The 12,493-nt window shown below is 34.6% G+C and overlaps 1 protein-coding gene across 1 annotated transcript; it reads right to left on the bottom strand.

The window, feature by feature from the left end:
- Positions 1-4,041: 4,041 nt before the first annotated feature.
- Positions 4,042-11,960, bottom strand: LOC130798359 (mechanosensitive ion channel protein 6-like). Its single transcript, XM_057661304.1, has 5 exons — positions 9,470-11,960; positions 8,850-8,973; positions 7,704-7,997; positions 7,419-7,621; positions 4,042-7,229 (listed from the first exon to the last, which is right to left on the bottom strand). The coding sequence occupies exons 1-5, from the start codon at positions 11,671-11,673 to the stop codon at positions 6,914-6,916; spliced, it is 3,141 nt and encodes a 1,046-aa protein (XP_057517287.1). The 5' UTR covers positions 11,674-11,960; the 3' UTR covers positions 4,042-6,913.
- Positions 11,961-12,493: the final 533 nt, after the last annotated feature.

The raw sequence follows: 12,493 nt of genomic DNA, 5'->3' as shown, positions 1-12,493 counted from the left end.
CGTTATCCAATGCACTAATGCGGAGGATATAGGTTGTGAATGGAGAATGCGAGCTGTTATGACCGCAACGGGATCATTTAAGATTGTGCGATATAAGGGTCATAATCAAGATTGCTCAGTACATTACAGTGACGACCATCCCCTCCTTACTTCTGAATTTGTTGCTGATCTTATCGTGGATATGATTAGAGTTGATCCAGCGTTTAAGGTGAAGTCAATCGTTAATTTTGTAAAAAATAAATACGGATTTGTTATAACATATAAGAGAGCTTGGTTGGCCAAAAATAAGGCTATAACAAAAGTGTTTGGGGATTGGGACAAGTCCTTTGAGGAGCTTCCAAGGTACCTGCAGGAATTAATGCAATCTAATCCAAGAACAGTGGTGCAATGGGAAGTCCAATCGACAATGGATCCTACCAAAGTGATGTTTCAGCGAATTTTCTGGGCTTTCGGACCATCCATTAAGGGTTTTCCCCACTGTCGTCCCCTTATTTCTATAGATGGTACACATTTGTACGAAAAGTACAGAGGCACACTAATGATTGGTATGTCCATAGATGAAAATTCTCAGTTGTTCCTACTTGCCTTTGCCGTTGTGGAGGGAGAGAGCAACGACACATGGAGTTGGTTCTTGGATTGTATAAGGCATTATGTCACTAAGAGGGATGGCTTATGTGTTATATCTGATCGTCACAAGGGAATTTTGCATGCAATGAACAGAGTTGGAAAAGGTTGGGAAGAACCATATGCATTCCATCGGTTTTGTAAACGTCATCTAGCTTCAAACGTGCATAAGAAGTTTAAAAACATAGCAGTTAAGAACTTATTTGGAAAAGCTTCTGAACAGACAAAGATTCGAAAGTATAATTTCTACATGAATCGCCTTAAAGAGCTTAATGAGGACGCATATAAGTACTTAGTGGATGGTTCTATTCCCGAGCGCCAATGGACTTTGATTCATGACGGTGGGCATCGATATGAAGTGAGAACTACAAACATGTCTGAAGCGTTCAACGGCGGTATGAAAGGGGCCAGGTCACTCCCAATCACTTCATTAGTCAGGATGACATTCTACCGGGTAAACGAATACTTTGCCACAAGGAGGGATTTAGGGAGAAGCAGATTAGACAGTGGACATGTGTATGCGAAGAAACCAAGTGATACAATTGACAAGAATGCTGAAAAAGCACGCTTTCATGATGTTAGGATATATGACACAGTGCGTGGGATATTCGAGGTCACCACTGGTTGTGGCAATAGGATAGCAGGAAAAGGTGGAAAATCCTACATGGTTGACCTCACAGCAACATCATGCACATGTCAGAAACCAACCATCTTCAAGTTACCATGCTCACATGTTCTTGCAGTATGTCGAGCTCGTAACATATCGTACGATGCTTTTGTTGACCCTTCATTTCGCACTACAAAATACGTATCGACATATAAGAAGTCTTTTATGCCCATTCCAGACATGTTCACTTGCGATCCTTGGAATGGTCCTACAGTTGTTCCAGATCCCTCAACGAAGCATGCAAAGGGTCGTCCGCGATCAACTCGTATACGGAACGAAATGGATGCACCGTTGACGCGTCCTCGTAACTCGTGTACCTTTTGTGGATGTAGTGGTCATAATAAGAAAACATGCCCTCGAAGGTCAACGAAGTATGTTTTTTTTTTAAAATTTTGTAACAACATGTTGAATCTGATAATATTTAAATGATTTTTATAACACTTATGTATGTTTCAGCGATCATGGCGATGCCGGGCCCAGTAGCGGAGGTTGACGAGTTCACACCATCTCATCGACCGGTGTGCAAAACAAAAGGGGTCGGGGGTTGTAGTTTAACAAGCTTTGTATATTCTTATACGACTTGAACTTCTTGTATGAGTTTCCATAATTGTAATATATCTTTGCATTAGTTTCATAATTATTTTTTTCAAAACAAGCCGGTTCGTAATTGATTATTATGGAATAGATGGTATTGAACTAGTTTAATGCATGTTGCGTTCACTATTTTAAAATGAAAGAAAAAAAAATTAAGGCAAAGAAAAAAAAAAAATCAAGTCACAAGCAAACCGCCACATGATGTGGCGGTTTGCCTGGACCAAACCGCCACTTCAGATGGCGTTTTTGTGGTTAAGGCAAACCGCCACTTGAGGGGGCGGTTTTATCTGAAAAAAAAAATTAAATTTTCCACGTGGACGATATTGTGGGAAATACTTTCCCAAATAATGCAAAGTGGGAATTATTTTTTTTTTAAGCCATATTTTGGGAATAGACTCAAGAAACCCCCCATAACCTAGGGCTAGCACAAATTAGACACTAAATATTAAGTGAATATAAACTTTTTATTTGACATTGTCTCAATTAAGAGACAGACTCTTAGAAGAATGGCTCACGCAATAAAGGGTTAAATATAGATGGCGATGGATCAAAGTCTAATCAACATATGCGGATTCGAAATGAATGTCCTCCAACTGCTGGCATTTGAAACTGATTACATTTGAAATGGTGAGTTGTATAAATAGGCCTACAACAGCCTTAAAGCTTCGAAATTAATGTTTGTTAACATTTTATGTGCAAAAAGGTCACGATAGAACAATTTAGTAAACCTCAAAATTACCGTGTAGATTTTTTAAAAGTTTTGGTTACCATGTGGAAAACCCAAAACTTCAGGATTAGCACGTGGAATTTTCCAAAAAATAAATAAAAATTACATCTTAAAAATCCAAACAAACATCCCCATAAGAAATATAATCACGATACAAAGTTTTAATTTAAGTATTAACATTAATGAAAATAACACTACACATTGTCCAAATGTGAAATACGAATAATAAGTAATGCCTAGTGCCTTTTAGATTTAAAAAAAAACTAAGACAGTAAAAAAAAAATAGTGTAAAAAATATTAGTGGGAGAAAATAGTGAGGATTTTTTTCTCATTGATGAAATAAATTAAATTAGCAAATATTTCCATTAATAGTATGAAAAAATATAGAAAAAGATCGTTCAAAAAATTTTTTAGTCACGATTAAGAGTGTTCTTAGCAGTTACTCCCTCCGTTCTTTTTTGATCTTCGACAATACTATAACGAGTAGTTTCAAAAGTTCTTTCACTTTAGAATACTTTTTGTTTTTAGTTTGTTTTTATCCGACTTTTACCCCTTAAAACCCCTCTTTTTTCTTTTAATGTACCATTTTCTTTTATTTATAATTATTTTCTCTCTCATACATTCAATACAATCATTACTTCACACTACTATTTAATTAAAATAATACCCACTACAACCTCATACTTCCAATACAATCATTACTTTAAACTATTATTTAATTAAAATAATACCCACTACAATCAAAAAATTCTATCTTCCTTAATATGTGTGAAAAATCCAAAGTGACTATTATTTAATTAAAATAATATCCACTACAATTCAAAAATTCTATCTTCCTTAATATGTGTGAAAAATCCAAAGTGGAAGATTAAAAAAACAAACCGACATCCAGAAACCGCGTAAACAAATATTTGTTAACCGCGTTAAAGTTGCTTCTACAAACGTATATGTAGACTCCTCTCTCCCGGCCTTCCCTATCCTCATCATTGTTTCTCGGTACTGTGCGCTACCTTTGGAGCCAATTCTGGGCTTCGTAATCTCCTCCATCAAATACTGATTTGTTCCTTCCTCAGATTTAGGGTTTTTATGTTTGATTTTCCTGTCATCGGTAGGATTTAGGGTTTTTTGTGTTTTGATTTGTCGATCATCGGTAAGGTAATTTCTGAATTTTGTTATCTCTTACTGGTTTCCTAGTGCAAACTCTATAGTGAATCATCCCGTAGATTTGTTTCACCAATTTTCTATTCTTTCGGATTATTCCTTCAGTTATTGCCACGCAATTTGCATTCCGGAATGCAATTATTCATTTCTGGTTTTAGTTTGACCGACGTTTTTTCAAAAGGTTCTCTTCGGTGTTCGTTTTAGTTTGGAATTCTAATTAGTTCATAAACCATAGAAGTTAAGTTTTGTTTTCTTTGGGTTTTCTGGGGTTTGTGTAACATGTTTGATGGATGTTGATTCTCTAACCCTAATTTCTATTATGTTCTCTCCCTTTTATATGGATAATTCTGTGTTATACTTATGACCAAGGAAAATAGTGTCTTATAAATTGTTTTGAAGTATTTAATGTGAAATGTGAACCATCAATTGAAATGGGTTTTTGAAATGTTATTTGATTCTGAGTTCGTATATTAGATTAGTCTGCTGTTTGTATCTTGTTGCTTGTTTTATGTTTGCCGGTAGACAATGATTTTTCTCAAATGTCAATTGAAATGGATTATTTTGTTGCCTGGTGTTACATTTATTAATGATCTTGGTAAATAACGGTTATTTATGAAGTTAATAAATCACCTTATGCGGTAGGATGCGAGGATGTGATAGGGTGAGAGTTTTGTCATTTTAATTTATCTTTATTCTTTTTGTTTTTTACGGTGATTTATACAAATCACGGTTATTGATTAGTTATTTTTATTTATTGATGCTAATTGATTTATATGTCAGTGATGAGTCAGTTTTTATGGGTTTTTGTCCGTTTTATTCAGTTCTAATTTAAATTTGTTGACAGAAGTTTTTGATGCTCCGACTCTGTATTTACTAGAATAATGTTGGTGCCTGGGGTTGTCTCGTTTATCTCTGTCCCTAAGTAAACATTCTTTTAGCTACTGATTTTTTATCTTTGATGATATGATGTTCTGTAGTTTTTTGATGCTTCTAATACAAATTTATGTTGATATATTGAAGTTGTTTCACAGTTATGCTTATCAAGGTGTTAGGGCTGACAGGGATTTGCATTTTCAATTGCCTCATTATTTTGGTTGAAGGCGGTACTTGTTCCAATTTCTTTGTTCAGGTCCTTATTTCTTAGCCTATGTCTTATATTATAGGTATATAGGATCAAGTACTAATCAACTGTTAGATGGAGGGGTGTTTCCATCAATCTCATCTTGCTAGTACATGAAAAATTTTAATGGATTAAATTTTGGTAACGCACATCCTGTAGGTATATATGGAAGGTAAACAACTTTGAGTTCATGTTGATTAAACTCTGCAGTGATTCTTTACGTCTATTGATTTTTCTGAATGGTAGGGATATGATATAGCAGTGCTTATTCCAGGTCCTGATTTGATGACTTAAGATTTGGTTTTGGCTTTGTATTATATGTGGAGAGCAGTGGTTTCACATCAAGAATATTAGTTATGACACTGTATTATCAAGTTCTAAAAATATTGTTGATTAATGATTTTTTTATGTTGTATCACAGCCGCTATTCTATATGAAACAGTATGGTGCTTTTTTAGTTTTTGTGTATATTATTTCAGGAAGACTTGCTCAATCCTGGCACTGAGCTAGTGTTATGTTTTGGTTGCCTCTAATTTTGGTGTTCATTCATCGTCATGAACATTGTATATTTTTGGTAGTTGTCCTCGATGTTCTATTAGGTGGCTTATTGTAGTGTGTGAAACTGCGGTTTTGGAGCCCTTATTTCTCATTGTTCTTTCTTGATTGGACATACATCTCTCGATTAAGTTGAAGGGGCAAGAATTTGTTTTAGTTGACGGAATTTCAAGGTTCTATAGTCCTTAATAGATATCGAAGAGTAGGTAGTGCATCTTTTTCTTCTGTTTTGTCTCTTTTTACTTTATATATTTATTTTTTTAGAATTTTGTGGATGTCTTTTTTTTCCTCACAGGAAGTTGCTCTTGTCATTGAGCTGGTGTTTTGTTTCCGTATCAGATGTGTTGTGATGGGTGATGTTTGATTCTCTTTGTATATTCTTGCTATCATTGGATTTTGTTTGGTAAGTTTTTCTTGTGGAGGGAAACGTGGATTTTGTTTTAAAAGGATTTGTGGGCCATTTCTCTTGGAGGCAATTTATTTAGTGTACTTCAAACAGGATTTCACAGTTAACTTCTATTATTAATAAAGTAGGTTAAAGGTTTGGTTTAGCATTACATATCGGTTTGCCTTTTATCTTAGGTTATTATAGGTAGGTGATGCAACAATTTCTATTATTTTGGGTTATATAGATATAGATGTTGCATCGAAATTCCATTTAATATTTTGTTGGCCTGTATTATAGGTATGGAGCAGTTACTGACAATGGAATTTCAGCTATGATTCTGATCAAGCATTTGAGACGTATCATGCTTAAAATGTTGCTTGTATCTTTTTCTGATTATCTGGTTTAGTTTTGCTACAACTATTTCTTGGTCAAGTAAGTTCTTTATCAGACATCTCTTTCTTTTTTGAATAATTGTGTAAAATTTGATTTATCATTTGTGCTGGTACATGAAATTGGACATATGGTGCAAGGATTGTGTAAAATTGTCGACAAAGTAATATTTTGGGGGTGTCTCCTTGCCCTTGGGGTTTTGTTATGTCTAAAGAAATGGAGTAAATGTAGAATGAGATTGTACAATATTGGGATGGTGGTCTGCACGACTGCGCCTGAGTGTAGACCCTCTCCTACCATCTTCTGCGTTCGGGCCATTCTAAACTGCTTGAATAATCCATTCATAAGAATGATGATTGTATTTGTGGCCCTTGGAGTGACCAAAATGGATTCAGTCCATTCCAACATTGTTACACTGCTCACTGTCTAGAGTGTATTGTCTGTTATTAACCGATAACTGATGATTATAAGGTTCTCTATCTATATCACTCATTTTAAAATTTGTTGATCTGTAACACGAAAGGACAAACCAGACCTATTGGAAATAAGAAGCTGCAAATCAGCAACGGACAATACAACAAACCGCAGAAGAACAATCTACCTTCACAAAATAAACCGCAGAAGAACGAACAATACAACAAACATTTTAGTAATCGAAACTAAAACCTCGATTTCTAATGAAGAAGTTCAATGATGAGCAATCTCCTTTGCACCTTCAGAAATATAAGGATCTGAACCGAATGTAGGAGTAGGAAAACAAACTGCTGGCATTGAATTAACGCTGAAATTCATAGGATAAGATCTATATTCAATGTCCATTTCTCTGAATATTTTTATACATTCTTCTACCAGAAGTGCTCTTCTTGTCCATCTTTCTCCCATGTCTTGAAAGTTCATTCTGTGTGTAACCCAAACTGCCATACGAATCAAGTACAAGCTCTCTGCATCTTTCGTTACTACCATTGGGTCAGGATGCCAATGCTCCTTCTTGTTTAAGATGTAACTGTCCAACATATTATCACATCAATTTGATTGAGTTAAGCTCACCTTTTTAAAGAGTCAAGTTGGTTCATTTACCTTGTCTAACTAGCTAGCACAGAGCCAGAGATGAAGCTAGAATTTTTTTTGTGAGGGGAGATTAACTTTTTGAGACACTCCGTATATTTAAAGGGGTGATATAATTAGGACTGACCTTGTTATTCTCTGCTTCATAAGAGCAATTTTATCTGGAGGAGTAGCAATATTGACGCAAAATTCCACAGCATCTCCCATATCAGGGCTACGGTAGAAGTTATTAATAGGCTTCGACAAAAGGACATAGTTTGGGTATATGATCTTCTGGTTGTCATATCTCAAGAAAACTGTTGTCAAAATGTTCATCTCTTCCACAATCATCTAGAAAGATTAGCAGAGGCGAAGTCAGGACTTAGGCATGAAGAAGAGTTACGTTGGATTAATGGTGATTATTATTATGTACCTGAACTCCTTCTATCTCGCAACGATCACCCACATCGAAAGGATGAACAACAAACAAGAAGATGATGGACTCAAATACATTTTTGCAGGTGTTGCCAAAAACAAAAGCAGCAACAACAACTTGAGAGCTTAGGAACACAACTGATCTTGAGGTAATGATGTTGAGCCAAACAGCAGCAATTAAGATTATGATAATGATGACTAAAACATCCACCATTTTATGAAGCTTGTTCACTGCAGTTTTTGTGTCACTAAGAGTTAAAGCAAGTGCTCTTCTTTCCCTAAATGCATTAACCTGTTATAGTTGTTGGGTTGTGGTGTAAGTATACATGATGGAATGATATTGATGAGCCGTGTAAGATTCAAGTCGGCCAAAATTTTTAACTGACAATTAAGGTCTCAACATGTTATTTACTTTATCATGCCCCTCACAAGAGTCCTTTGGGCAAATATTGTGGATGCGACAGACGCTTATAATTCTACTTGATAGGGCGTGGGTGAGATCCAAATTCGTGACTACTTTAGCCGATGGTTGTTACCTCAATATATATATATATATATATATATATATATATATATATATATATATATATATATATATATATATATATTACTCTTGCCAATAATTAGTTGGTTATATTATTGTTTAGCCCAAAACTTAGCATAATCCTAGTCTAATTACAATGAAACAACAACACAGACGGGAATTAGTAATGAATGACCTCAATAACCATAGTAGTTCTATGTACTCCCTTGAGAGGTTTTGGGATGTGCAAGGTGTTTGATCGTCACTCCAAGGTTATAGGATCTGCAAGGTATGCGATTGTCACCCTAGGGTTTTGGGATATGCAAGGTATGCGATCGTCACCACAAGATTCTGGGATGTGAAGGTATTCGATTGCCATCTCAAGGTTCTGGGATGTGCAAGGTATGTGATTGTCATCCCAAGGTTCTGGGATGTGCAAGGTATTCGATCTGTCACCCCAAGGTTTTGGGATGTGCTAGGTATGCGATCATCACCTTAAATTAAGGGTCCTCAAATATCATTTACATGCATTTTCATTGGGTTTGTATTAGTTTTGTTGCCATTAAAAAACAATTGAACGAAGTTCTTAAAAATGCAATCTAAGGTAAAAATTTGACATACCACCCAGTTTTTCAAAGCTGACTTGCTTATCTTGCCAGTTTCAGAAGCTCCTTCAAAAAGACCCATCGTCTTTAAAGCCTCATCTTCTTGCATAAATCGTAGAAGATCATTATAACAAAGATACCTGGTATGTTAACAGATATGAAAAAAAATATAATCAATCTGTTGTAATTTGAAACCAAACTAACTATAAATATTTGGCTCCAAACGAAAATATCAGCTCCAGACAATGAATGTGTCTTCTAAAATTGCAACACAAATTGAAGGTAGTTGGGAGCAGAGTAAAAATTGCAAGATTTATATTATGATGACTCAATGCGCTTTTAATAAATGAAACCCCCTACGGATTTTTCTATATCAAAGCCTTCTATCACGCACTCTATGTTAATATGCCCGAGTATATAATGTATCTTAAATATTTGATGCTCTTCATTTTTTAGAGTCCAATGCATTTAGGGCATGTTGCATATGCAGACCCTCCTATAAAGGCTGCATGTAAATAAAAAAGTTTTTTTTTTCCAGTAGCTTTGTTACTTATAGTGTAATGTTATGAGAAAGTACGTCATTATCAATAGTAAATTTATCAAGACAGGAGTATTTGATTAAAAAAATTTACTTACTTAGACCTTGGCTTAGCAACATTGCGGAATATTTTTCTAGCAGCAGCTTTAGCCTCAACCTCACTCCGAATTTGATGAGCATATTCATCTTCATGAATAGCATTTGTATTCTCTATATGTTCATCCAATGTTGTCAAAAACCCATGTCTTACAATCTTGATTAGCCTCTTCATATTCCAAGCTGAAACATTTTTTTGATTTAGTTTATGCAAACGATCAATTGTAATCCCTTCATCATGATATTTTCTTGAAATTGGGCCTGAAAATCTAAGACTTTGCCTTACAGGACTCTTAATTGGGGGTGTTGTTGGATTCATTCCAAGAGTCTTGCTCCCTTGACTATTCAAATGTTGCAAACCTTTTCCACTCTTGGTTCTTGCAAACATTGATGCTTTGAGCTCAATTGGTATGTTGATTCCTGCATTTTGTAGCATTTGTACTTCGGCCATAGCCCTATCATCTTCTTCTTCTTGAGAATTTTTAAGCTCGAATAAGGGCGGAGCTGAAAGTGTCTCGATCACAAACTGATTGAATAGCGATTCTTGAATTCTTTCAAAAAACGCCTTAACATGAAAACTCGAGGCACAGACTTTAACCATTAATATCTTTAACAGCCATAAAACCGCCCCGATTTCACCTATCACTAAAAGTTTAGTGACTACCTTAAGAGGCTCACTATTGGCGCCATTCTCAACTTTTCTATTAAAGATACAATGCCAAGTTAATAGAACAAGCCCTAACCAAATCACATTTTGAACTGCCTTTTTTAACCCATAAACAAAGTACAAAACCCTTTTCCTAAGCAAGAAATTCCTCTCAATGAAGAATACAATGATCTTAATCCCCCATCCTGAAAGTAATCTCCCACAAACTAAAGAAAGCCCAAAAACTTCCCATTTCCATAGCTTAAGTTCCCATATAGATTTAACCTTTAAAACAGGAATAACAAGACTACAAATCAAAGAACCTACTAGGGCTACAAGGCTTACCCATTCAAGAATCACCAAAGTACTTATTTGTGCTTTTTTAAACTCCTCAGGAAAATCATCCTCAATGAAAGGATCATCCTCTTCTTCTTCAAGATTCGATGATTTAATGGCACCCGATTTATTGATATTGTTATTGTTATTGTTACTGATGAGTTGCCCTGATCTATGTAACACCCCGGAACAAGAAAATTGGTCTAATGGTGGATCCATTAGTCTAGACCTAGTCTTAGAAATGGAAACAGCATTACTCATCTTTTTGGGTGAAGAATTAATGGATGTACATCTCAAAACCTCATGATGATCATCCCCTCGAATGGCGTGCTCATGCATAAAATTAGCTTTTGAGAGTTTTGATGATGATCTTCTCTTATGAACATGCATACCACCACCATTCATCTTCATTGCTGACGACCCATTATTATCCTCATCATGAACAACACCATCATGATGATGATGATGATCATCATCATCATCATCATCACCATCATTATTATCATCATCATGAGAAGAACATGGTTTTTCTTGAAAAGAAACCCTTGTATGATCTCTAGACCCATGATCATTATTATTATTACTATGATTACTTTGCATGCTTAACATATGATTTAATCTATTATTACTAACAAAATCAGAGCTTTGAACATCACTTAAACGAGATTGATTATCATGCTTAGGTAATGGTGGAAGACCTGATCCTTGACGCCAAATACTATTATTTTGATGATCATTTTGTTGATTATCTCCCATTTCAATATCTAATGATTTAACCCTTTGTAAATCTTGCTCTAAAAATTTACCCATCAACAAAAAATCCGTCGATGAAAAAGTGGGGTCCTCCACTATTGCTGAACTTGTTCGTTTAAAAGAAAAATCCATGGAGGAGGGCGAGGTATAAGCAAGAGAACGTCCATGACCTTCCTTCTCTTTTCCATCATCTTCAAGGTTTGAAGAAATTGAATTAAACCCATTAATATTAACAATTATTTGTTGGTTATTAGCTGCAGAAGGAGTAGAGGTCATCGAATAATGGCCGCCAGCATAGTCGGTGGCGGTCATGGAATAATGGCCGCCAGCATAGTCAGTGGCGGCAGGTAGGTTGAAGGAAGGAGAAGGATGATCAACAATGGAGGATGAAGGACAGCTATGGTTTTTAAAAAAGGAAGATTTATAAGTTGTTTTATTGAGTGATATAGATTTTCTTAAGGAAAAGTTCATTTGTATGAAAAAAGGATTTATATATCTATAAATAAATTAAATGGAAAAAAATGTGTGTTAAATTTGAATATACAGGTAAGAATTAAGATGGAATAAAGTATAAAGTTGATTGTTATTTTATCTTAAGTTGGATGAATTTGAATAATATTTGAAAGGGTAGAGAAGATTTTAGAAGTTTTTAGTAGGGTTTTTTGAGAGATTTATTGTTGAGGAAAGGCTTATGGTATTGTAGAATGTGGAAAGTGGATTGATTTAATATAATAAGCAAATAAATGAGTTGCTTTGGCTTTTGGGATTTTTATTCTACATATTATTTTAATATTTATAATAAAACTTAAATTTTAAATAAATAAATATTAAAAAATCCTTTTATAAAGATACATTACATTTTAAAAAAATTATTCAACATTATTTCTCTTGTATAAAATTTTGTTTTTATTTTGAAATTAATTATTATACTTATCATAATAATAAAATTTGATTTTTTTGTTTTTTTTTTACCACATCCTTCTACAAATTGTGAAATACTCAGAGTCATAGTACTTGAGTCTAAAGATGCCGTGAAAAATTGGCAAGAAAATACCAACATCTACACGAGCAATTGAAAATGAGCAACTTCTTTGTTAGTTGTTATTTATATTGCTGACTCATTTTACACTTTACAGCTCTGCCTACACCAACATTGATAGTTGACCTTTTTAAAAAATAGCTAGGGTACGTGAGAATTTTTTTGATTCCGAGAGCTTGGTTAATAAGAATAATGAAGTAATAACATATTTACGGTCCGTTTGATAATTGGTACCAAATAGTGAGAATAAAA

Source organism: Amaranthus tricolor, chromosome 1 (genome assembly GCF_026212465.1).
Source record: "Amaranthus tricolor cultivar Red isolate AtriRed21 chromosome 1, ASM2621246v1, whole genome shotgun sequence".
Classification (NCBI taxonomy): domain Eukaryota; kingdom Viridiplantae; phylum Streptophyta; class Magnoliopsida; order Caryophyllales; family Amaranthaceae; genus Amaranthus; species Amaranthus tricolor.
This window is presented reverse-complemented; position numbering and strand designations above follow the sequence as displayed.